This window comes from Malania oleifera, chromosome 7, assembly GCF_029873635.1.
Source record: "Malania oleifera isolate guangnan ecotype guangnan chromosome 7, ASM2987363v1, whole genome shotgun sequence".
Taxonomy (NCBI): Eukaryota; Viridiplantae; Streptophyta; class Magnoliopsida; order Santalales; family Ximeniaceae; genus Malania; species Malania oleifera.
Window position 1 is genome coordinate 98,412,126 of NC_080423.1, and position 27,771 is coordinate 98,439,896.

The 27,771-nt window shown below is 34.9% G+C and overlaps 2 protein-coding genes across 2 annotated transcripts in view; both read left to right on the forward strand.

Annotated features, from left to right (window-relative positions):
- The first annotated feature begins 1,914 nt into the window (after positions 1–1,914).
- LOC131159297 (WEB family protein At5g16730, chloroplastic-like) lies at positions 1,915–6,260 on the forward strand. Its single transcript, XM_058114063.1, has 3 exons — positions 1,915–2,374; positions 3,019–3,232; positions 3,601–6,260. Exons 1-3 carry the CDS (start codon positions 2,358–2,360, stop codon positions 5,917–5,919), a joined length of 2,550 nt encoding a protein of 849 aa, XP_057970046.1. The 5' UTR covers positions 1,915–2,357; the 3' UTR covers positions 5,920–6,260.
- Positions 6,261–11,278: 5,018 nt separating this feature from the next.
- Positions 11,279–27,771, forward strand: part of LOC131159298 (uncharacterized) — a 41,273-nt gene continuing 24,780 nt past the window's right edge. The window contains exons 1-6 of the mRNA XM_058114065.1: positions 11,279–11,585; positions 12,039–12,140; positions 14,235–14,349; positions 20,473–20,588; positions 24,892–25,074; positions 26,098–26,240. Of these exons, the coding sequence (XP_057970048.1) occupies positions 11,464–11,585; positions 12,039–12,140; positions 14,235–14,349; positions 20,473–20,588; positions 24,892–25,074; positions 26,098–26,240 (781 nt within the window). The 5' untranslated portion in view covers positions 11,279–11,463. The remainder of the gene's footprint in view (positions 11,586–12,038; positions 12,141–14,234; positions 14,350–20,472; positions 20,589–24,891; positions 25,075–26,097; positions 26,241–27,771) is intronic.

Consider the following 27,771-nt stretch of genomic DNA (forward strand, 5'->3'; position numbering starts at 1 on the left):
CATTCACAAGTTCAATGGTGTCTTGTTCATGAATTTTGTCTTTGCTACTAATTGACTATGAGACCTTTCTTCTTTTAGATAATTTTTTCCTTATTTAAATGTTGAGAAAAATTATTACATTCTCTATTTTGACTTAATTTATTACTTATTATTTTCATATTACCATCCAAAAATAAAGAGAAGAAAAAAAAAAAGACATGTAGTTGATCTTTAAAATCTGATTTATCATGTTCAAGTGTTTAGATAGTAATAGTAAACCTTGAAATTTGGGAAAAGCTACTTGGCTTTCAACTTGGGTTTTAAACTCTTGAAAGGAACAACAAAATTAGTTCTTATTAAATTCTTTGCTACAAAAAAAAGTTACAAAGGAATTTTTGTAATTGTATAATTTGAAAGTATTGAACTTTGAAATCTAGTTACATATTTAGTTTCTTTTCCAAACTATCCCTAAAAGTTACTAAATAAGGAACTCGATCAATAATACAACTTGCAAGTATTATTCTCTAAATACTAGCTAATATTTACATTGGCGTGGGGGTCTAGACTAGTCTTAAATATTTTACAATAGAATGGAAACCTTTCATTAATTGGCTTTTATTTTAGGTACTTAACAAAATGATTGACATTATGTAATTATACTCTTCATAGTTCGAATGTGAACTAAAATGCTTTTAAAAGTTCAATAGCAATGTCTCCTGACTCTAATTTTTTACATTTTTATTTTAATTATCTCCCAAATTCTTCACTGTCATTGGCATTATGAAATCAATATATTGCGTTTGATAGTATGAATTTTCAACACTGAATTTGAATTTATGTGAACTTGACAAAATTTAATGAACTTTTACATTGTGTTGTCTAATTCCATGAAAATCTAAATAAAAAAAATAAAATTCTAAGCTCCTAGCTCACAAGGTTAAGAAAGTTAATTTCTGTATTGATCACGTAACAAAATTGAAATATTGATAGCTAAAAGTTAGAATGTTTGAAAATTAAATGAAGTCTTTTAAAATTTTTTTTCTTTGTTATTAGTGAACTATATAAATATTTATTTTAAGTATGTTTGGAATATTTTTTATTAAAATATTTAATAAATTTGCACGTGTAATTTTAATAAATGTTCATTAATAACACCAACGAACATATTCGAATTATTTATGCATTTTACGAGCTCGTGTGGACACTTTTTCTATAGAAAGAGTACCACATTTAATTCATCCTCAATGATAATCTCTAATTATTTTATTAAACCAAAATATTTGGATGACGTTAATGAACTTTAATTGATTTTTAATAAGACAAAACTTGATCGATCATGTGCAGAGTGAATTTGGCAAGTATTCCTAATCCATCAATATAAAGTTCGCTAAATCAAACTTGCATTTATTATGCTACTTTTTGAATATTATTTTTACTATAATTTTTAATTAACTTTCAGTTTTACACGAGATTGAGTTAATATTTCTTGTTAATCTTATTTAAATTAAGTTAATCTCAAGCAATAGTTAGAACTTAATAAACTATCTTTCTGTAGCACATATTTAATCATTTTTTAAAAAAAAATAATTAAAATTCATTTAAATTTCATCTTGCTCGAATTCATAGTTGTACTTTTTGAGATAATGATAATTATTTAGTTATACTATATATTTTTTTTAAAAAAATTCTTATTAAGTCTTGTGAGTATGACTTAAGATGGTAATAAATAATTTTCTTGTTGCATTTTTAAATCCAATTACTAATGTGAGGTGTTGAAAGTAAACTTCTCTGTGAAAAAAACAATGACAAATTTTCACCAACTTAGGGTAAACTCTTCAAACAATATTTTTGAAAAATAAAAAATAAAATAAAGGCGTATGTGTCTTAAAAGTTTGAACACCCATGACCCGTTTATCTCCTTTACTGAAAAAGCAGAGGGAGTGTTTGGTACATTCACAAGTCTTCTTTGCCTTGCCTCTGAAAAAGTCACCAAGACCTTTGACAGGTTTGGAAAAATCAAGGGCAGTTTGGTGCTTTCACATGCATAAGTACCTTGTATGAATCCTCAGAGGAGAGGGAGAGAGGGAGGGACTACAAGTTGTGGATGGCCACACCAGTGAGACAGGAGCACCAACCTGAATATTTTTTCTGAAAATTCTTTTTCTTTGTTCTACAACTTCTCTGGTGTGTTTGGAAGGGAGAAGGAAGAAAGAGAAGAAAATAACTCACATTCTCATTCTCTTACAATGTCAGCATTGGTGTAGCCGCTTTAACAATCAATCCCTTCAACCTCCATTTAACCCACTTTTAACTTCTTTCCATCTTTGCAACTCCAGTCTCCTACACTACTTGTCAACACCGCCTCCACCACCACCACCATGTCCTCTAAATCCAAGTAAGCTCCTCTCTCTCTGTCTCTCTCTGCAGATCTGATGAGAGATTTTTTTTCCATGTTCTCTTGTGTACGGCTGGTTTTGTTTTCTATCTGGGTCTTCGTCACTTTTGATTTTTGCTGTTGTTTCCTTGTTTTGTGGGTTGGATCTGCCTTTAAAATTTCTGGGTTTTCTCTGTTTCTTCTTCTTCTTCTTTTTCTTCTTCTTCTTGTAGTTTCGTCTCTCTCTCTCTCTCTCTCTCTCTCTCTGTGACGCACTGAAGCACGCATTTTTCTTAGTTTAGAAATGGGTTTACTTCAATTATCCCAATTCATTTGGTTTTTTCTTGTGATTGATTGTGCAATAGGTGGGTTGGATCTGCCCTGAATCTTTTTTGCCCTAATTCTTAGTTTTTTATTTTACTCTCTCTCTCTCTCTCTCTCTCTCTCTCTCTCTCTCTCTGTCTCTCTCTCTCTCTCACACACACACACACACACACACACACATTTTGATCTGTTCCTGAACTTCTAGCACTGAGTATACTGCAAAATTGCTATTTATGCAACTTCCCTTGTATGCTCTTCTTGCTTTGTATTTATTGTGTTGCCCATTTTATATGGTGGGTTTTGATATGCTTCTGGAATTTTTACGTTTTGAACTTGAACAGATCTGGTTTATCTGAAACTCCAAATAGCAAAGCTTCACCAGCAACTCCCAGGGTTAGTAAACTAGGCAGGGGAATTACTAAATCAGAACCTGATTCACACTCTCCCTTGCAGCACTCTCGGCCTTCCATTGAGAGGTCACCGAGATCCGTTAATTCTCATAGTTCAAAACCTGCGGTGGATCGTCGCTCCCCAAAGCTTGCTACTCCGCCCGAGGTAAGATTTAACAAATGCCCATGAATCCTGAGCGGGTTTCTTCAACATAAATTATAAAATGTGTTGGTTGCATCATGCATGGGAGCATCGTTGGAATTAGAACTAGGGGCACCAATTTTAAGTCCATTCACTGTTCGGTTTTGTTGCTTTATGTTGCTAGTGGACTTAGAATAAGTTAAATTTAGAGATCCCATTTCCACCCAAAAAAGAGAGAGAGAAAAAGAGATATACTAAATTCTTATTGAAATCCATATTTTTGGATTCCATGGATTTGGAATTTCAAATCAAACACAGTTTTTCCTTGCCAAACTCTGTCTACCTGAATTTGAGGAGATAAAATGCCCTTTGATCTGCATTCCTTTTTTCAGAAACAGATATCACGGGTTGTAAAGGGATCTGAGTTACAGGCACAATTGAATCTTGCTCAGGAAGATCTGAAGAAAGCAAAGGAACAGTTAGTTCTGGTAGAGAAGGAGAAGGCCCAAGCAGTCCAAGAATTGAACGAAGCACAAAAATTGGCGGAGGAAGCAAATGAGAAACTCAGGGAGGCTTTGGTGGCTCAAAAGCGAGCGGAGGAGGATTCTGAGATTGAAAAATTCCGGGCTCTTGAGATGGAACAGGCTGGAATTGAGGCAGCCCAGAAAAAGGAAGAAGAATGGCTGAAAGAACTCGAAGCTGTGAGGAGCCAGCATGCTTTGGATGTGTCTGCTCTTCTCTCTGCCACTCATGAACTCCAAAAGTTGAAGCAGGAACTGGCCATGACTAGTGATGCAAAGAATCGAGCCCTGAGCCATGCTGATGATGCGACCAAGATTGCTGAGATTCATGCTGAGAAAGTTGAGTTTCTGTCAGCTGAATTGGCTCACTTGAAGACCTTGCTTGATTCCAAGCTAGAAGCGGAGGCTAGCGAGAACAAGAAGATTGTGCTGGAGCTGAATTCAGAGATTGATTCTCTGAAACGAGAACTTGAGAAATCAAAAGGTTTTGAAGAGAAGTTGGTGGAAAGAGAGGCTTCCATTGAACAACTTAATGTTGAGCTAGAAGCTGCAAGAATGGCAGAATCCTATGCACGCAATTTAGTGGAAGAATGGAAGCAGAGGGTTGAGGAATTAGAGAATCAGGTCAAGGAAGCAAATCGACTTGAGAGATCTGCTTCTGAATCTTTGAATTCAGTCATGAAACAGCTAGAGGGTAACAATGATTCTCTGCATGAAGCAGAAGCTGAAATTGCTTCTCTTAGAGAGAAGGTGGGGTTACTCGAAATCTCACTTGGACGACAGAAAGGGGACATTGAAGAATCAGAACATCGTCTCGATGTGGCGAAGGAAGAAGCTTTGGAAATGGGTAAAATGGTTGAATCTCTTGAGTCCCAGCTTGAAGCTGTAAAGGAAGAGAAAGCCCTGGCACTGAGCAATGAGAAGCTCGCAGCTTCGAGTGTTCAAAGTCTCTTGGAAGAAAAAAATAAGCTCATCAATGAGCTAGAGAATTCTAGGGATGAAGAAGAGAAGAGTAAGAAGGCAATGGAAAGCTTGGCTTCGGCTTTGCATGAAGTTTCTTTGGAAGCAAGAGAAGCTAAAGAGAAATTGATATCCAACCAAGCTGAGCATGAAAATTATGAAACCCAACTAGGAGATATGAAATTGGTTTTGAAAGCAACAAATGAGAAATATGAAACAGTGCTTGATAATTCTAAACATGAGATTGATCTTCTTACAGATACCATTGAACAATCCAAGCATGAATTCCTCAGCTCAAAGGCTGAGTGGGAGCAAAGGGAGCTCCATTTAGTGAATTGTGTAAATCAATCACAGGAAGAAAACTCTTCAAAGGAAAAAGAAATGTATAGGCTGGTAAACTTGCTCAAAGAAGCTGAAGCAGAAGCACATGCAGCCAAGGAGGAAAGAGCTCAGCTGAAGGATACCCTAAAGGAAACTGAGTCTCAAGTGATTTTTTTAAAGGAAGTTATTGGGGAATCCAAGGCTGAGAGCATGAAAATTAAGGAGGGTTTGTTGGACAAGGAAAACGAACTGCAGAGTGTCATGCAAGAGAATGAGGACCTCAGAACAAGGGAAGCCGCTTCTCTCAAGAAGGTTGAGGAGTTGTCCAAGTTGCTTGAAGAAGCTATGGCAAAAAAGCAAAGTGAGGAAAATGGAGAGCTTACAGACAGTGAAAAAGATTATGATATGCTTCCGAAGGTTGTAGAATTTTCTGAAGAGAACGGACATGGAAAAGAGGAGAAGCTTAAAACAGAGCTTCCATGTCAACAAAGCGAGGAACCCAAAATAGAAAATCCATTGGTAGAAAATAATCTCGTGAATGAGGAAATGGTTGAAAAAGATCCTGCTAAATTTGGGAAAATGAATGGGAAACCTGAAGAAGATGAGAGCAAACAAAAGGAAGACGATGACTCTGTAGAAGTTGATTTTAAGATGTGGGAGACCTGCAAGATTGGAGAGAAAGACTTCTCGCCTGAGAGAGAACAGGAGCAGGAATCCTTCGAAGAGGAACTAGACTCAAAGGTGGATGGTGGTGAGAGCTTTGATCAGATAAATGGATTGTCTTCATCAGAAAATGTGGACAATGGTGGAAACTCCCCATCAAAGCAGCAACAGCAGAAGAAGAAGAAGACTATGCTCCGCAAGTTTGGGAGCCTACTTAAGAAGAAAGGCAGTAGCAATCAGAAGTAGAAGATAGATCAGCTGTTGCCTCATTCGCGCCCAGCTAGCAGGCAGGTATTTTGAATACTATCTTGAACCTGAATGTGTTTGCTGCATCTTTTTGCTTCTGATCCTCAGAATAGGGAAAAAAAATATGGAGATGCTTGTATTATTTTTAGATTTTCTTTTTTGTTTCTTTTCATGTGATTCACCATGTTGGGGAGTATCTTGTATGTGATGGAGATTTTTTTCCCTTCGTTTTTCTTTTTCCTCTTCCCCTTATCTAAATTCCATGGAAAGGAGTGGTAACTTTTAATTGTATTTTACTGCGTTTTCATCTGTTCTACATGGATTATTCTTTTTCATTTGTACTCATTTCTTGTAAAGCCTGCAGAAGTTGATTGATTTTTTCTTATAGTATTTCCAGCAAACTTGATGATGGGATATGAAGTGTAAGGGCAGTTTGTAACTTGACCATCCTTTGCATTGGGCATCAAAGATCATTCAACTTTTAAACAGTCCCATGAATTGTACTTCAAACTGTTGTGTGCACTGAAATGCTCGATTGCTGTAGTTTTAGCTCATAAAGAATTAACTGATCTGATTTGACTTTAAATTGTTTTATGCAGCAGTGGCTTTTATTCTCTTTATTGAATAAAGTAGCCTAGAATATGAACTGTGGTGTCAAACTAATTCATTTAGACGTTGTTTGAAGTGCTACTGTTATGGTTGTTAGAGTTCAGACCTTGATAGCTCTTCATATCTTAAGAATTCCTTTTGAGAAATGATATGGTTGGTGTATTAGTTTTTTAATCTGTAACCTATTGATTGGCTTATGAGTCTGGTTAGGCCTGTATAGCTGTTAAGATTTGGCAGCTCTCACCATTGACTCTGTATCTATTCTCTGTACAAATGTTAGTTATTGTGGGTGAGAGCAGCAGGAATCTGGCCCATTTTTTTCCATATTCTTTACTTCAGCCGTAGTCTTGCCGGTAAGCATTTTGCTTAAGGTTAGTTCAAGAAACCCTTTCAGCTCTTGAGAGCTTTGTACCTGAACATGAATTGCTTACGAGGTTAGTCTGGAAGTTACAGCTTGGCTCAAGTCCTGGTCGGTCTGTTTATGTATGTAGTTCTATGCAGGCAGCTATCGTAATCGACTTTGCATTTGTTTTCTGTACTTAATAATATTTTGTTTTCTTTTTAGTTAAGGAAGAACAGATAAGCTAGATTACTAGTAGATGCTTCCTGATCTGTTCCCATGAGAATAGTTTTTGTGGGCAAGCCTTAGTTTTTAGGTTAATTCATGAAAATCCTTCAAATCTCAAGAACTGATAATGGAATGGTTGTCCATGTGCTTCTTCTTCGGCAAGTTAGGTCGGGTTCTTTTGTTGAGCAGCAATGTAGTTTCCATGTTTAGCAAGGTAGGTCAAGTGACTTGTATTGAACGGTTTTCCATGTTTAGCAATTTCTCAGTTTCTTTGTCGACAAGTTGGGTCCAATTCTTCCCTAGAGCAGAAATGTTGTTCTATTTTGGATGTCGTTTTATCTTGGCAAAGTACAGGATATGCCAAATAGAAAATTGGTCGAGTTTTTGTTTGCTGAGAAAGAAAATTATGGGAAAGGTTAAGGAATAAAAGCTTACAGTACCCAGTTAAAACATACTACAGGGAAGGTTTTTTGAGTGAAAATGTTATTTCATGATGCTGTGAGTCTAATCACAGAGGATTGCATTTGCAGGATGAGATTCTGATTGTAGTCTCTACATTGCTTCATTTCTAATTTCTTAGTTGTCTTCTTCCCATTACACTGGCAGTTGCCTGGAAATTTACATTAGCATAAAGACCCTAATCTCTCTTCAAATTTAAGGAACTTATACCGACATTCTATAGATTTTAAAAATTCAAGAAATTTTTCTTAGGTTTTCAAGAAGACAAAAATATTTCCTTATATCACGGAAAAAATACAAATCTTTCCTTATATAACGGAAAAAGACAAATATTTTTAGGCAAGCTAACATTGAAAATTTGCTCTTACTACAAATATATGTAGATGATATCATATTTGGAGCAACAAATGAAGAGTTGTGCAATGAGTTTGTAAAGTGTATACAAAATGAATTTGAGATGAGCGTGATGGGAGAACTTAACTTCTTCTTAGGACTTCAGATCACACAAGCAAAACATGGAATCTTCATAAATCAATTGAAGTATATTAGAGACATGCTCAAAAGGTTTAATATGGAAGATGGTAAAACTCTAGGAACACCAATGAGCTCTTTTTTAAAATTAAATAAAGATGAATAAGGTATACAAGTAGATGTTAAGCTCAATCGTTGGATGATTGACAGCTTATTATATTTAACTGTCAGCAAGCCTGACATAATGTTTAGCGTATGTATATGCACGAGATTTCAGACTGCACCTAAAGAGTCCCATTTCATGGAATTCATATGTCAAGTAACGTTTTTAAATTTTGGAAATTTTAGAAAAATGTCTGTATTTTTTTGTCAAACTTTATGAGAGGTTAATATTTTTGTTTCTTATATTAAAATGTGGGGAAATGATTTTAATTCTTTTTATACAAATGTTGGAAAAGAGGAAGACAAGGTGCAATTTTTTTTAAAGTATTTTTGGATAATTGAACAAGAAAAATAAAATTAATTTTTACAACTCAATGGCCCTAAGAGTTGCCTAAAAAAGTATTTTTACATTTTTGGGAAGTAAAAATTAATAGATTGTCTCCTAGGAAACATTTTGATAGTTAAAATTAAGATTTTTATAATAGAGGTCTTAGATTCAACTGTTCGACTTTGTTAGGGGCAAGAACAGCTAAGGAATGGAGAAGGACTATTATCCATTTTCTAATTTATACTATATATAAAAGTACGAATAATATATAATATTTTGTAGGCAAAAATATCCTTATTTTTTTTAAAAAAGGGCTAAAAACTAAAGTAAATTAATTATAGATAAAAATATCCTTTTTTTTTTAAAGTAAATTACTATCAATTCAATATTCCTAAAAGAATTAAAGTAATATCTTTACTATATATATAGAAGTATGGAAAGTATAAATATTGATAAAAATATTCCTATATTTTGAAAGTAAGACCGAATAATTTTTAAAAACAATAAATTTATGTTATATGTATAGAAAGTAAATTTAATCGAAGTTAGATAAAATTACATTCATAAAAAATATGAATAGAGTAAAATAATATACCTCTATGTTAAAAGTAATACAAAACATTGTTAAAAGAAAACAATTTCAACCAATATTACATAAATTACATTTGTAAAATATAATTTTAGGTATTTAAAGGTATGAACCTAAAAAAAAAAAACTCTATTTAGCTTAAAAAAAAAATAAGGGTGTTTAAGGTCAGGTTGGGTTGGGTTGAGCCTAAAATTTCAGATGATCCAATCTTGTCGTTTTGGTAAGAAGACAATCCTTGGTCGAACCGTTGAAGATGTAGTTTGGGTCAATTTAGGTCGGCTTGAATATCGGGTTAGTTGGTTCGAATTGATAATTTAACTTGTTTTAAGGTGGAGTAGAAAAGGAAAAAAGGAAAAATATAAAGGAATATGTGTGGAGATTCTTGTCAAACTGATAACATATGTTACATTCGAAATATTACTTAAATTAGTGTCATTCAAGTAAAATGTATTAAATTAATTGACTTCATATGTATATATATATATGTGTGTGTGTGTAATAACATCAATATAATAGTACGAATGACACACTAAGTACTTTACAATTTTTAATTTGACATTGATAATTTAATAAAAAAAGTTTCTGAAACTAATAGAAAAATTCATTATGTCTATTTTATACAATGCATACCACTACCAACATAAAATCACAAAATGCAAAATATGTCTATTGTCTTCCAAAAGGATTAAAGCAGCATATCTATAAACATTACTACAATGGAAATAAAATTGAAGACACACAAATTAATACATGCATGTGCAATCTGGTAGTCTATCCTTTGAATTCTTTCGTAAGTCTTGAGTAATTGCAAGCATATACACACACATAGGCTATTCAGGTTCGGTCGGATGAATTAGATACCAAACCCACAAACCAAGCCATACAATTGGGTTATGCAAAATGAAAAACTGCAATCGCCAGCAAACCATTCAAAACTAGCTTATTGGGAAGGTTCAACTTGGGTTGGTTGGTTGGTTGGGTCATTGAGCACTCCCACCAAAAAATGAGTGTGTGTGTGCACGCGCGTGCGCGTGCATGGATATATATATAAAAGCTCAAATAGTGTAAACAATTTTGTAGACAAAAATATATTTTTTTTGAGAAGTAATATAATATATATATATATATTTAAAATAAACTCAATAACGTTAGATAACATTTTAAGTAGGTCAAGGCTTGAAGATAAAAAAATTATTTCTTTCAAAAAATAAAATAAATGGATAATATTATAAATAAATAATTACATCCCCAAATAAAATAGGTAAATTTTGATGTCTTTTATAATTATTGTGAAGTGTCTAACATTAGACAAATAATAATATACCTTTTTAAAAAAAATTAGAAATTAAACTATAGACCTAGAAGTAACCACTAAATAATAAATTTAAAAAACTCATTAAATGATCATTAAGTAAACAAACAAATACCAATAACTAAGATTTTAGATGGTAAAATTACAATTAGAGATTGTAATGAAGTTAATTAATATTTTCACAGGAAGAAGTCATATATTGACATTTTTATAAAAATTAAAAATAATTAAAATATAATTACTAATTTTTTATGTAATATTATGTAATTATTAAAATTTAATGTTTCACATATTTTTAAGTAGAATATTTGTGCCATATCATATCTTATTTTAAAAAAAAATATTTTATATGCTTTTATATTTACATGGTGTCATAAAAGTATCTCATGTTAATGTTAGTATTTAATAATTTTAAAAGTATTAATTTTCATAAATGATTTTGAATACTCACATTTTAATAGTTGCAAACTAAAAATTGACAATATATTATTATTTTACTTAAAAATATATCTAAAATAATAACTAGAAATTATTTGAAAAAGAATATGAGCTTAAGGAAGATGACTAAATATTATCAATTCCCATAACAAGAAATTGACAAAGCCAAGAATAGAATTAATGAAAACAATAGCTAAGGGGGCCATGGGTTGAGGTAGGCTAGGGTTGAGGGATGGGCTGATATCATCAAGAGGTTGACCGCAAAAGTAAAGTCAGCCCACAAACTTTGGTCTAGTCCAGCTTCTTACGACGGGCCTACTCTTCAAGGCCAGCCACTCCTATGCTCTCTGGCCCAATATGTCCGGCCCATTTCACACCTAGCGCTCCCTCCCAATAACGCGCCCAAATAGTAACCCCACACTCGCACACTGTATAGCCCACACTCGCACACTGTATCGGCACCGTCTCGGCGAGGTTCCCTTCCCTCTATTTATTACTTCTTCCCCGCAAAGTTTTTTCCCGAGAAAATCTCTCTCTCGCTTTCTCTGTGAAATCCGTTTTGCTTTCCCGAGAAAATATTGTTTTGCTGGTGTCTGAATAAGCGTACCATGTGGGTGGAGATTCTCTGCGGTCTCGTTATCTTCAGAATTTTCCGTCGCTTCTTCTATGACGACGACGTCTTAGAGGTCGAAACCTCAGATTCTGACGCTATTTTCTCGGTTGCTAGTAGGTACGAATGATGCAACAGTTGGTCCATTTATACATACGCGCATCTGTGTGTAATTTGTATACTTTTTGTCATCTGTTTGGTTACTGAGAAAATGAAGGAAATTAACGAAATTGAATCTTTGCAATTGTGAGAGTATTCGTATTTGTGAGCTGATAAAACTGTCAATTGACCCCGACTGTACTACTTGCTGCTTTACAGTTTCTTTGGTAGCTGAAAAAATTGTAGGAAAAAAATATGAAAAAAAGTATAGATTTTATTTGTTTTGCTCTGATTTCTCAGAAATGGGAAGGACCATTAGTGAGTTGATTTTCTAATAATTTTTTTTTTCTTCTACTGAAAAAGAAGAAAACATTAAATTCTATTTTATTTTTCTATTTATTCTATTTTTCTTACCTGAAGAAAGAAAGATATGAATCCGTTATATTTATTTATTATAATTTTGTTATTTTGTAGAATGGAAAAGCTTTATGGTGGAAAGGTCTATGCTGGACTCCAAATTCCTGACGCGGATTCTGGGACGCGACAGAATATTGACATGGTTGTCCTCACTAAAGGGTATGCTTTTTTTTTATTTTTTATTTTTCATTTTTATATCTCAGTAGTCAGTACTAAGAAAAGAATTTCTACAGTTTGTTTGGAAAATGTGGTTTCAGAGAAAAAATTAGAGAACTTTCTTAGGCCGTAAGAATAAAATTAACCACAAAGTATGCCATTTTATGCATTTTTTTTAATAAAAAAGAATCCTGGTTGAGTACTTGAGTTGTTTTTTCTCTCCTATTCAGAAGTCAGAATAGCATGTTAGAATTTTAATATACATGTGTTTGTTATCTTCTTGATCACATAGGGTGTATATGTACTTATATATAAATAATTAATCAAGATTAAGCTATATCTTAGTTCATGAATAGATTATAGGTGCAGGACCAAAGTCATTATCTTTAATGATTAATGAATAGTCTTCTAAGATACATTGGAATAATGGAGATGAGTCACTTAAAGCACGATACAAAGGGCTCTTGGTCTCTCTCACCACTCAAGTACTTAACCAAGTTGGTAGAATTTCCATCACTAATCGAACATAAGAGTCAGGAGAGAGAAGATCAAGTAATTTCTGCATTATTCTTACACCCAAGTTCAATTGTGTTGGTGGAAATGGCACAAGGTATCTCATGGTTTATTTTTTATATCCTTGCTTTGTTAATGGTTCAAAAAATTAGCTAAAGATCATTCTTATGAGAATTTTCCAACATTGCATACTACAACATGCTCAAATTTGTGATCTTCTTTCTTTCCTCATTTTTCTTGGCTATTAAATGTACGGGTTGCTTATATAATTTATGAATCATTGACAAGGAAAAGATATTAGCTATCTTACTCATGTTCGGTATGTAGGTCCAATAAAATTGAAGAAATCATCTTTGTAGTTTTGTTTAACCCTTATTACTATTGTTATGTGGGATTATGTTTGGGTTGATGTGGTATAGTAGAAAAGAAATTTAAATTCTAATTAATATTTTTTGTGTAGTTCCCATAAAAATGAAGCACTCAATTTACCTAAGTAATTTCTTTTGTGTGTGCATGTGCATGTGTTATTCACAATGGATGGTTAAGCTCTATCCTCCCCCCTTTTGGAAGATTCTTGCAAGATTTGCCCCCCTTTGGGAAAAATGAGGGAAATGATAGAAAAATGATTGAAATGTGGTGGTTCTTGTGCATTTAAAATATTCCCCCTTTATCACCCTCATTTTTATTGAGAATCAAAGCGTTTTCTTGGATAGCAAAGGAAGATGCATTCATTAGATAAGAAAGAATGTACAGAAAGGAGAATTAGAATAACAAAGCTAATCAATATCGTTGAATATCAGAACACCTCACTCCTTTAAAGCAACCAGAAGCAGCACACTAAAGCAATGGTAATTAATGAATCTTCTCCAATAACAAAGAGGCATTTAGCCTCTTCCCTGTAAATATATGAGCATTTAGTTCTGTCGTAAACCACACAGAACTGTGATAACTGCACAACTCCACAAAGCATGTGCATCCATCCGTCTATCAAAACCAGAAAATAAAATGGCGAACAGATCCCCCACCGGATCTTAACAAACCTAACTTTCTCCAGAAGACCAGAAAGCTTATTCCATATATTCCAAGCAGAAGAGCAATGCAAAAAGGGATGAGAAACTGTTTTAGGAACTATCAAGACATAAAGAGAAGGTCTTCTTCTCTAGAACATATTGTTGGTGTTAACTCTACTAAGAACAACCAAACAAATAAAAGCTTTGATTTTTGAAGGTATTTTGACCCTCCAAATAATTTTATGGGGTGGAAAAGATACATTAATGTTAGTTAAAAAATCAAAGAAGGATTTACAAGAGCAAACCTTTGAAGAATATAAAGACGAAGAACCACCATCCACTCTAAATGAAGGACAACCATTCTCCAACAACATCAACAAGGAAGACCGCCTGAGAAATAAATTTAATTGAGATGATTATGTTACAGGAAAAAATATAACGTCTCATTATTGTCTTTGTCATCATCATTTTATTCTTCTTATTTTTCTTTCCAAAAAGAGCATTAAATTTGAAATTTGTGTGTTTTATATAGTTGTGTGCATGCTTATGTGTTTATTCCTAACATTTTCAACAGGGAGGCTGTAGTGATTTCTGTCAAGAATTTCTGTGGATTTGTGTCAATTGATGCTGATGGAAGATGGGTTTGCACAGGAGAGAAAGCTCACAAGTCTAAGTGGCATCCAGATCCTGTAAGTTGGAGTTCAGATTTCAGTTTTTAGTATTTAATTTAGAATTGTTCCTTGCATCATTGCAATTTTGTTGGTAGGGTGGTGTATAAATATAATTAGTCTATGTTCAAGCCTTGAGCTTCATTTGGTTGTAATTTGCTAGCTTATGTGATCAATACAAAAATGTTAGGAATTGTAATCAAACTTTTTTCATAGTCACTTAAAAAAAATGGGTATGTCTTGGAAACTTTTGAAGTTACAGTTGGAACTTTCTCAATTAAATCTTTTTAAGAAAGGGATTTGGTCAAAGATGGCAATCTTGGATGAAAGGATGTTTACCTAATGCTTCTTTCTCTATTATTATTAATGGAGAGCCTTAATCTTGGTTCAGGGCTTTGAGGGCGGGGGTTAGGCGAGGAGATTCTATTTCTCCTTTTATGTATGTTCTTGTGGTAGATGTTTTGAGTATATTGGTTTTTAGAGCTGTGGATAGAGGTTCTGTGAGAGAGATTGGGGTGGGAAGTATGCAGGTTCTAGTTTCTCATTTTCAGTTTGCTGATGATACTATTTTCTTTGATCATTGGGAGTCTCTTGTAAATGTGCTTACTATTTTACAACTGTTTGAGAGGGTCTTTGGTTTAAAAATAAATTTGGGGAAGAGTGGGTTAGCTTGTATTAATTTGGATATTTCTAGATCTTTGGAGTTGTCCTCTTTAGTTGGGTGTGTTATTCTTTATTGGCTTCTGAGTTATATAGGTATGCTTGTTGGTGGTAATCCTAGATTGCTTGGGTTTTGGGATCTTGTGGCAGAGAAGGTGTCTACGATGTTGGATGGGTGGAAGGGTGCTTTGTTTTCTTAGATGCGTGTATTAATCTCATTCAAGCTTGCCTTGCTAGTATTCCTCTTCATTTCTTGTCTATCTTCAGAGTACCTATGAGGGTAGCCAATAGTATTGAGAAGATCATGAGAGATTTTATTTGGTCTGGAGTGGGGGAGAATAAAGATCATTCAGTTAGTTGGGAGGGGTCTATAGTTCTAAAAAGGAGGGGGTTTGGGTCTTGGTAAGTTGGTTTCGAAGACCATTGCTTTAATGGTAAATGGTTGTGGTGATTTCCCTTAGAAGAGTCTTCCCTTTGACACAAAGATATTAAGAATAAATTTGGTTTGCAAGATGATGAGTGGGATGCTAATTTGGGTTTGAGAAGTTCTTGTGATAGTCCTTGGAAGGGTTTTTCACAGTTATATCTTCTTTTTATTTTGTGCACAATATTGTGGTAAATGGGTTCCGTGTTTGCCTATGGGAAGACATTTGGGCGGGGGGTTCTTTGCTTTGTTCATTAGATTGTCCTCTTTGCAAAATGAATCAATTTCTTCTTTCTTTATTTCTAACAGGGCTGGTTTATATTGGGATTTCCATTTTCATAGGGATCTTAATGATAGGGAGGTTTTGGAGTTTGCTTCATCATTAAGTTTGTTGGATGGTAGGTTCCTTTCACAAAGCAGAGACCATGGCTCTTGGATTCTTGATTCTTCTGGTGAAAGTTTTGTTGGCTATCCATTTTTCAGGATTTTGAAGGGGTAAGGATGCTTCGGCCTTGTGGATATGTGGAATTTTTGTAGCTTTGTGGGGGATAGGGTTGGAATGGAATGCTCATATTTTTGTGGGGAAGAAGATGTTTTCGGCTATGCTTTGGGATAGGATTTAGTATTTGGCGTCTTTGTGGGTTTTTGCTACTGGGTGCTCTAAAAAATTTTCATTTCTGATTTACAACGTGATTGGTTAACTGTGCTGTTTTGATTTATTTTGATTTTGTTTTGTATCTTTTAAGGAGGATTATTTATGCCCCTTGTTGCACTTCTTTTTATTCTTCTTAATAAAATTTTTGTTTAAAAATAATTTGTGTAGCTCTAAATTTTGTGAGGGAGGAATGCTGGGAAACTAGATGTACATGTCATTATCATAAAAAGAAGTGAGGAGATCATTATGTTAAAGCTTGATATACATTATTGGCACACAACCTAATAGCTTAAGCTTTTAGGTAAAGTGGTTTTATGGTATCAGTTGGTTACCAGGTGGTCTTGGGTTCCAGTCTCATTGCCCATGTTTAAATAAAAAATTGTTGTATTCCTTGCCTAACACTTTTTTTTTTTGTAAAAGAGGGCGGCACCTCCTAACTTTATTAGAAAACCCCTCACTTATGGCGGAGGAAAACCATGGTTACAATTTTGAGACTTTGGGACAACAAAAGCAAATTCCAAGACCCTAAAACTAACTTAACCAACATAAACCAAACCAAAATACCAAACACCAGCAACCAAAAAAAACTAAGAAACTAAACCACTAAAAGTGTAATAACACAAAATATCATGAGCGCAAAGAAGGAAAACCTAACAAGTCCAATCGAATCATTCCCCTAACTTGCTGAGGAAGATCATCTTGGCTACTATATGATCGAGAAACACCAGATTCACCCTGTTTGGCAAAGAAATCTGTACTTTTATTCGCCTCCCTGTAAACATGTTCCACTTTGAACTGTATGCCTCTCAATGCTAGCATAAGTTCTTCCCACAAATCCCATAAGTTCCAAATCGAGCACTTCCCAGAATTTATCCACTGAACCAACAAAGTAGAGTCACATGCAATCTCCACTTGATCAAATCCGAGATCTTTGCACAGATTAATCCCTAACATAATTGCCTTCAATTCAGCCGAAAAAACTGCTTTAAGTAAACCTTTTTCATCTCTTATCACGCCTCCACCACCATAATTTCCTGGGTTACCTCTACAGCTCCCATCCACATTCAATTTAACTCAACCTATCTCAGGTTTACACCATCTGATTACACGAGGAAGACGAACCCCCACATTTTTTACTTGAATATTCAAAGCACGAAGGACTGTAATATCCGTGCAAGAAGCAGGTGCACATTTATTTAACTTGTCTGAAATGGATCTCAGCCAATATTTAATATCCAGCCACACAGTTTTCACCGAATCATGAATTGATTCCATCCTGACTCTACATCGACGAGTCCAGAGTCTCCAGATGATGAGACTAGGTATAAGACCTACCAAAATGCCTAACTGTGAGGCCCGTCTTGCACAACTAAACTAGACATTAACTCTGCCTTTCCAAGTACTCGTTGCCATACAACTAACACCCAGCACCACTACTGCTTTTTTCCATACCTCATGAGCAAAAGATCCGGTGCAAAACACATGGTCTAGAGATTTAATCTTGGCATTTGAACAACAATCACATCGAGAGGCCATCTGGACACCTACTTCTTTAATACGAGTATCAACCGGAAGACAAGCAAACCAAGACTTCCATATACAAATTGACGCCCTTTTTGGCAACATAGGATGCCAGATCCATTTTGCAACTGAGAATTCCTCTTTATGCTCCCTTATAATTTCCCAAGCACTTGCCATGGTGAATTTCCCATCTGTTGAAGGTTCCCAAATTACTGTATTTGGACCCTCCTTGCAAGAAATAGCAAAGTTCATTACTTCCTCAGCCTGATCTTCACCCAACAGATCCACTAATAAATCAACATTCCACCCATCTCTATCCCAACAATCTTGAGTTCGAAGCTTATGGTTACTGATTTCCCGAACCTTAGCACAAAGGGGGCCGGAGGCTAACCAACGATCAAATCAGAAAGAAGCCGACCCTTCTTTAATTTGAACACGGACATGCTCTAAAACTTTAGGAATCACACGAACAATCGATCTCCAAAATCTGGTTCCTTTCTCTAGTTTCATTTCTCTCAAGGGGTGTTTCTTATACAAATACTTGGCTTTAAAGAATTGAGTCCACAGATTATCCATCGTTAGCAATCTCCACACAAACTTCATATGCACTGATTTTTTTACCTCCTCCAAATCCCTAACACCCAAATCACCCTCACAAACAGGCTTACATATATTAGACTAGGAACACCAATTCCTTTTCCTTTTGTCATCTACTCCATTCCAAAAAAATTTCGATAACATAGAATTTATCTTTTTGAAGATAGTAGTAGGAATGTCTAATACTGCCAATTGATGAACCACCATTGATGATAATACATGCTTAATTAAAATTAGGCTGCCTCCTTGAAATAAAAGCTTAAATTTCCAACCCGCTATCTTTTTCCTTAACTTATCAACTAGGGGCTCTAAAATACGGGCCGTAAGACGACCCGATACCAAAGAAACACCCAAATATGTAGCAGGAAAATCTCCTTCCGCAAAGCCAGTCGTCCTTAACAGAGATCTCTTCCGAGCAAAAGCAATTCTCTTTGACAAAAAAATATTTGACTTTTCTTATTTATCAATTGACCAGACCAATCCTCATACTTCTTCAAAGTCTTAATGAGCATTCGAATGGAATTTCTCTTACCATTGGCAAAAATAAGAATGGTATTTTTAGGGCTATGAAATCATGTATGAAATAGCAATGCTATGCACTCCATCAGGAGGAAGAATATGAAGAATATTGTTAAGCGATGTGAATTTGAAAATGTTATTTTAAGGAGTGCCGCAGGGCAACATATAAATTAGGAAAATGAACATGCCAAAAGGCGATTGTATAAATTAATGAAAGGCCCAATTTGATTGCATAGCTAATATTCTGTCTGCTTCTAACCAGATAATAGAGTATTGAAGGTTTTTAGTTTATCTGAAAATCTGCACAACTCACAACCACCTCATTGGAGCTATGCTTTTAACAACCAATTATTAATGAGTAGGCCTATTCTTCTTTTCAATTTTTCTTTTTAAAATTTATGTGGCTAAGAGTTTTTTTTCCCACTTTATTTTTTTTCCCATCTAGAGCAGAGAATTCCCTAAAACTTTTCCAGCATGTTAGGGTTCTTGATTGGGATCTTGAACACAAAAGGTAGCAAATTGGAACATTCTAAGAGCAGATTCAATGAGAGTGACCCTGGCATCTTAAACTAGGGAATTTTTATCTCACATGTTAGAGGGGAGAAAAGTGGGATACTGAATATTGCTGCCTTTTTACTCATTGTAGATGTTTAACTGTATATTTTGATCATTTAAGCAACTTCAACTTTGCTTTATTTCTGCTCATCTTTTTATCCAAGTCCATGGTTCAAAAACTTGAAGAATCGACTTGAAATCTGGTTGAATAGATTAGCTTGATAACTTGATTTAGATAAGGAACCTTGACTTAGTATTTATCATCCCGTGACAGTCAAAATTAAATAAAAGAAAAATCCTTCTTTCATTTGCACTTTTTTTCCTTTTTTCCTTTTTTTAAATGAGCTCTTTCTCTCTCAAAAATAAAAGAAATACAAAAAAATAAAAATAAATAAAGTAAAAAAATAAAAAACTGAAAGTTACTGAATTTCCGTCGACATACACTCTTATAGAATATTAGGTAATGGTTTAGCTTGAAGGTTGTACTTCACCTTGGAAAGTAAAATTAAGGTAAGTTAGAGAACATGTTCTCTATGGTTAGAAGTACAGAACCACAAAACAATATTATTGTTTTTTATCTAAGATAAATGACTTCAAGGGAGAGAAAAAAAGGTGGGGGGGGGGGGGGGAGGTTAACAAAAAGAAATGCAAACAAAGGAGAATGTTATGAATGCAAGTGCTACGGTATTCTTCCTCTTCTTCTCCTCCTCCTCTTCAATTGCTGCCTTGTAATGCCTTTTGGGTGGTATTTTTCTGAATGAAAACCCATTTGCAGACTTTTTTTTCATGGTTTGAATCAATGAAGATTTTATGTAGTTGTGAAATTATCCATCTTGAAACCGTTTATTATTTCATTATGAACACGCAACTGCACCATTGAATGCTAGGTATGAGGTACCTTGGTATGTGCATATGAGTGGCTGGAAAGGTCTACCGGTATGTGACCTACTGGATATTAAGTGTGGGAATGCAACATGATGTCTTTTTACCTCCATTTCTATTGTTTGCTTCAAGAAAATGGAAATATATTGTCTTCGGATGCTAAGATGTTGGCCGTGGATTTTTCTAGCATTGAGTTGTCTTGATTGATCTATAATTTGGATAGCCTAACCAAACAATTGTTAGATAATTTCTAGAAAGGGGATTATTGTCTGTTTTTGTTCTCCTTTTGATCTAGATTGTCAGACCACCTTCATTAATTTCTGTATTTCAGGTGGCAGAAACTAGAAGACAAGTAGCAATTCTTGAATCGTATCTAGAACAGAGAGGAGTAGCTGTCCCAGAAGGATTCTTGTCGTGTAGAGTTGTACTTCCTAATCCAAAATTCCAGTATGCATAAGATATTCATTGGGTTGTGTTTATTGTGAGTTATTCTTTATTTGACTGAAATGGAGGGCATCAATTCCCCTGTTTGCCCTGAACATTTGTCGGTTGATAGACATACATTGTGTGTTTGGAACTTCTGCTCTGTACTTTATAATTAATTCATTTTATTAGTTAGTAATATTTAGACCAAGAAAGTTTTGTCTGCACGGTTTGAATCATGCTTTATTGATTAAAATGTAGTTTGATTTTTCATTGCAGCACTGAGTGCACTAGGCTCCCACCTCAAATCAAGGATCTGCAGTGGATATGACTTATGAGTCCTTATGACATGAAAACTAGGAAAATTATGCTTATGTGCATAGTTTACTGGTGGGCCTACAATGATTAGTTCTAATTGTTTTTGCTCTGTGCAATTAGAAAAACATTAACTTTGGGGCATTTTACTAGAACTTGTTTCTATATGACAAGGATTAAAAGTGCCCATCATAGAGACCTCAATATAATATATATTGAGATGTCCTTAGAGATAAGCAATTATTGTTGGTGTTGGGCTTAAGCCTGTAGTCCAATTGCTCATACTGTGGGTGTGGTGTTATGGTGTGTTTACATTTATCATATTTTTGAAAAATTTTAATGCATGGTTCCTAGTCTCTTGACATTACATTATGAGGAAAGGCCAAATTAGGGACTACTTAAGCTCTAGACATTGCAACATTATTGTTCAAAATTCTAATTGTGCGTATGTCCCACATTGGAAAAATATAGTGGAGTATGGGTGCTTATGTACATGATTGTGCCCAAGACCCAAAAAGCTTAAACTTTTGGGTCAAGTTTGGTGCACACTCATGTATATTAAATTTGGCCATAAGGACTCCCTCGTCCTAGCAAGTGGTATTGGAGTTGACGGTTTGAATGGACTTGAGTGTTCATGCATTTGTTCCTGCGGATGTTGATCTCGTAGAAGAGGAATGGTGGATCTTACGGATGCTAATCCTATAGACGAGTGGACTCTCATGGTTTATGGCCTCTCTTATGGTTGAGTAATGACTCCTAGTTGGCTGCATCACGAGTAATGATTTTCCTTCAAAGGGGAGTGGTTGGAACACACAAGTGAGCAGGAGACTATTGAAAATTCCACTTGTGAGTTTGTCCCACATTGGAAAATATAGTAAAGGATGAATGCTTACTTGCATAGTTGGGCTCAAGACTTAAAAGGCTTAAGCTTTTGGGCAGGTTGGTCCTCACTTTGGTGCTTACTCATGTATATCAAGCCCTCCCCCTTGAATGGAAGCCATTCTTGATCACTCCATACCATGCAATCAACAAGGAGCCATTACTCAACCATGGGAGAGGTCACGAAATCATGGGAGTCAGTAATCTATGGGATTAGCATCCATAGGATGCACCACTCATCTTCTACGGGATTAACATTAGAAGGAACACATGCATGAACACTCGAACCCAATTCGAAACGTTAGGTTTGATACTACTTTTGAGGGCTGGGGAAGTCCTTATAGGTGGGCTTGATATGGATGGATGAGAACTATAGGTGGGCTTGATATGGATGGATGAGCACTATCTCAATCCAAATGCTTAAGTCATTAGATCTTGGGCCCAACCATGCATATAAGCACCCATCCTCAGCTTAACTTTTTTCAATGTGGGGCATACTCACAAATAGTTGTCGCACCCCTCCTTTGCTTAACTTTTTCAATGTGGGACAAACTTGCAAGGGGAATTCTTAACAATTAAACAACTAATAGTTGACTAGTGTGATGTGTAAGTTGTACTTCTTTTAAGATGTGCATAAAAGTGTTTCATAATTTTTAAAAATTAACATATAAATAATTTGTCTTTTCCTTTGAGTATCCCATTTCAAAAAGTTTTGATTTAGTTCCCAAGCTTTAGTCTGGGGTTGATTAACTAATAAAAAAAGGGAAATAGAATAAAACAAATAACTGAAAGAGAAATAAAATATTGCAGTGATGCTTCTACGTATCAATAAGTGGGCCTTGAGCTGACCTATTTTGCAAATTCTTTTCAATAGAATGGGCTTCAACTTTTGTTGCCTGTTTTTATAGCCCCACAGCATTTTGCTGGTATTGTTGTGTTTCCTTGACTGGTAATACAGATTGATCATCTGGCCTCTGGCAATCCGTGCTTGACCAAAGCAAGCTGTAAAAGGTCATCCAAAGCAATGCTATAAAAAAAGGTTCCCCAAAATAAAATCATTTCAGCTGCAGCACCTTCGCAAAGTTTAAATTGTGAATTTACCTGATTCTTTCTACTAATTAAATGCTTGTAGATGGATTGACTTTGGAGTGCCTACAAGCATTAGAAAAAATATTTCTCAACTTAACGGAAAGAATTGATTTACTAAAAGACTAAAGAGGGTACAGTTATTAATGTTTACTGCTTCAATTTGCTATATGTAACAATCACTGTACCAAACTGTTGGAAGAAGATCCACGCCAATATCCACTTGATGGTCTCTGCTACTCATACATGATAATGCTCACTAACACCTAGCTTTCACCTTTTTTTAATCAAATTTGAGTTCCATCTAATAACAATTAGACCCCAATTAGTGTTTTCAAAGTTTTACTTTCATTTGAGATTGTTAGATACTTTTGATTGTGTTGATTGAAAAGCATGTGAGAGATCAGGCTGAAGAGCTCATCATGATCCCCCATTGGGTGTGAAATATGGTGACCTTGGTCATACAAAGATGGTTTAGGCTTCAACTTTCTATTTCAATGATGGAGAGACATTTGTTAATGACCTCATGTGGCCCTACAGAAAAAGAGACCACATTTGGTTACACCCTGGTTTTATTGGAGCATTAGCGTGCATGTGTGTGCGTGACACTGTCCAAGGAGAAAAAATGATAATAATTGACTTGTATGATTCATGTATAAGCGAAGCTCAATAGGTGGGTAGTCCGAAGGGAAAAAATAAAAATAATTGACTTTTATGATGCTTGAATAACCCAAGCTCAAATAGTTGGGATAAAGGCATAGTTGTTGTTATATGCTGCTTGGATAGTTTTCTTCAGTGGGCCAATACATGCATTGCATGCAGATTTCCATTGTCACAATTTTTCTCTTAGTGGCAAATTTTGCCAAATTGCCAATGATGTGACACTGGTGCCTAGATGGACAAGTGTAAATGCCTCTAGAGGTTTTGTTTGAAGAAAGGGGACAAAGGCTTCTTGGGCCATTGGTCTATTATCTCAGACTTAGGTTTGCTTGAGTTCTATTTTCATTTTGTTTTGTGGTTTATTTTAGAAATAATGCATCTTTAGGGACTTACTAGTAATGGGGTTTATTTTTAACTTTCCCTTATAAATGATGCTGGTTGTATTAAGGTTAACTAGGGTGCATTATTGAATTGAAGTGATTAAGGATCCCTTTGTTATTGTGGTTGAGGTTGCAGCTCGCAATGGTAGCGGTTGCAGCTCGCAACGGTAGCTGTTACATTTGGCAATTGCTGTCGAGACTGCATTTATGGTTGCTGTTATGATAGGAGGTTGTGGTTGAAAAAAGCTAAAAACAGTTGAGTGTTTGCCAATAGTTAATTTTTGGAATTTATTAGCTTCTAGCCTTCTAACAAATGCCAATCGCAAAAGTCAAATCATTACGAAATGCTTAGAAAAAACGCAAGTTAGGTTGTCTTTGGGACCATGGATTTAAAGTCCTCAAATTTTGATTTATATGGATTTAGTCAAAATTGAGTATAACTATATATTGCAGTTTATCCTAATCCACTCAAATCTAAATCCAATGTCCAACCTCCAAGCTCTCAAATATGGGGTTAGTGTTGCTATGCTGAATACAATCTCCAAATTCTGTTCAAACCACTAAACTAAACAGACAGTACAGCTTCTTTTGGTGTCCCATTGGTTCCCTTGCTCTCTACTCTTTCTCCTTGGCAGATTGCACAAGACCAATTGGTTTCAAAGCTAAAAATTTACTTATTATCAATCAGCTGATGCTTAGAGTGTCTTGCAGACAGAAGAAATGAGGAAAATAATTTTCCCACCAGAGTCTTGTTTGGAATGGGAAGGTTTCATATTGAATTTAGCATTGAGTTGACTAATAATGCTTTATAGGCAAACTATAGCTTGATGAAACAAAGTTATCTGCTTTTTTTTTTTGGCTTATATTATAAATCATTTTTTTATGCTAACAGTTAACTTGGTGTTTGGGTTTGCATTTGTGTGTGCACGTTTGCTGCTAGAAGTTAACCTTATATTTAGGTTTGTGAGTTAGAAAAACTTACATTTGGTTGGGTTTTATTTTTGTAGAACCATTTGTGAGTTCCCATCTGAGGTAATTACCTATGAGCAATGGACACAGCTCAAACCAGAACCAAAAAATATGTTTTCTGGTTGGATTAAAGGCGCTTTTCGTGGTGGAAAGAAGGAGATGCAGGAATCAATACATCAGCAGCTTAATTTTGTTCTCAGCACGGCTCCAATGTGGGATAGGTTTGTTGCAAACTGTATGCTAAGTGTTGTTTATATTATTCACGAAGTCATATAATCTTCTTCGAGGTTTTTTTTTTTTTTTTTTTTTTAATTTTTAATTTTTTAAATTTTGAGTGAAATGTCGATTATATTGGTTAGTTTTGTGACATCATAGTGGGACTTAAGGCTTGGTTTTGTTGTTGTTTTGTGACATCCTGAATTCTGAAGCTTCACCATTTAAGGTCTGTTGCAGTGGAAATTAGCCATTAGCTTTATTTTGTTAAAATATTTATTTTGATATTTCTAGATGATAATCATTGATGCTAAGCCACTAGAGTGTTTAATGAAATTAGTTTTGGAAAAAAAAACTCAGGATATTAGCTGATAGACTTCATGAAGACAGAATTAAAGAATATTAAGGACTAAATTTCATCTCACAATAAATTGGTCAGTGGTTGTATTTGAAAGAGATGCTGCTAGTATTCTAAATTGCATTCTAGGCAAGAGGATTACGTTTGGATGACAAAATGATTGTAGCAGTATTCTCCCAATCTTGAATTATTTGTTACTGATTAGGTTCATGTTTCTGTCTTATGCTAAAGAGGGTGGTCGGTACCTGGAAAAATTGGTTAGCAGTCACGATATGTAATTGTAATTCAAGTGAATGTCCTTTTTGTGGGTATTGTAGTGACTGGTTCAAACAGTTATTATAGTTTTGTCTTATATATCACAAATGGTGTTTTTGGTCTGTGAAATAAAATTGTGATTCACCCAAAAACTATGGTTATAACATACAACCATTTTAAAACTATTGTTGCGAGGATGATTTGGTAAGGTATACTTTTGAGTTTTTATGTATTCACCCCCCCCCCCCCCCACCCTTTATTTTTTTTGGTGTGGGTGTGGGAAAGATAACATATTATTAAATGTCTATAACATTGTTATGTTTGTCACCTTGAATTCTGTTCACTATTCCTTTTTCTTATGGTCGATTGTTTGTGTTTTATGAAAATTAAATTGAGTATTTTCTTAATTTCTGTGAAGGTTGGAACTCAAAGGTAATAAATACCTCCTTGGTGAATTTCTGGAATTTAAAGGGAAGCAAGAAGATATCCAGGCCTTGGGAAACATCAAGAGATCAAAAGTTAGCAGAGTTATCATTCAGAAGTTTAGCATGTTTGGATTAGGTTATTCCCCAATGATTATTGCACTTGATCATATTTGAGGTTTGTGGTTAAATAATGAAAACATCCATACATTGAAGGAGCTTGAGAATAACCCCTGTTTTTAGGTTTGCTCAGCTGCCCAAAAGAATAATAAGACTGGTGATTTCCTTTGAAAAAGAAATCTATTTATATTTTTTTTAAAAAAGAAACGATGTAGGTTGTGGCAAACCTAATAAATGCCCTTCTTGTATGGGTGTTTTTTTTTTTTCCTTTTTTTTTTTTGTAAGCAAAGTACTAAGATTGTGGACCATCTTGGCAACTATTGTTTGGTATGGTTTGTGCATCTTGGGTTGTCTTGGATTTCTTTTTTGATGTATATCTATTCACGACATGTTGTTTCCCCACTCCACTCACCATCCCTTCCCCCTCCCACTGAATGATTGACACACAAAAATATTAGGTGCTTTTTAATTTTTTCGTTTCATTTCTTTTCTTTCCCCTTTTTAGAAAGGGGAGGGGTTGAGAAGATAGTTTGATTGCCTCTTGTTAGCAGTTATTGGAATGTTCACTTAAAGGAAATGCTGGAGGTTTGAGGACGAGATTAGTATTGTAGAGTTGATTTGGGATGATGTGGGCACGTGATTGGAGCCTGACAATGAACCAACTTCATTCTTCTTGGAATTGCGACCAACCAGCTTTAAAAGTGCATGTGGACACCTATACTAACTTATGCAAATAATTCCAAATATAAGTAAATAATGAAAAGCCTAAAGGTCTATGAGCTATAGATTTTGGTAAGGAGGCCAATTTATGGGTGGGGGAGGTGTTGTTAGCCACCTCATCACATCCCTAAGGAAGAAGGTGTTAGCCACCCCACCACGTCCCTAATTAATAATCCTTATCAACTTTTGCCTTTTTTTTTTTTTGAAAAATAAAATAATCTGTTTTACGGAATTGAAAGTCATGTATCTAAGTAATACTTCTACAAGACTCATAGGACAAGTTTATCCTTTATTTATTCATTTGACAAAGTTCAAACTGCGGAATGGTACTTGTATTTGCTTTTGGGAGGATGTTTGGTGGGGATTCTACTTTATTGCTTATCTTTGCTCGACTTGATTGTCTTTCTTTCCTCCATAATGCTCTTATTATTGGCCAGGTGGCAACCCAAGAGGGAGGGTGAATTGGGTTTAATGAAATTAAAAGTGCTTGATACAACAATGAAATGTAATTCAAACAAACCAAGCAATTATACAAGTATAAATGCAAATTAAATAGAGACGGGGAGAGAAATTGTGCAAGCTGTTTTATAGTGGTTTGGCTATCCCCGCCTACGTCCACTCTCTCAAGACCAATCGTCTTGAGGTTCTGCTATATCCTTGTTTTAACGGAGACTAAGGAACCAATTCACACTTTTTGTTTTTTGGAGACCAAGGAAACCAAATTACAATCACTTGTTTTAATGGAAACAAGGCAACTAAAACGCAATCCTTGTTTTCTACGGGGACCAAGGAACCAATACAAAAAATCTTACAAGAGAAAATTCCTTAAA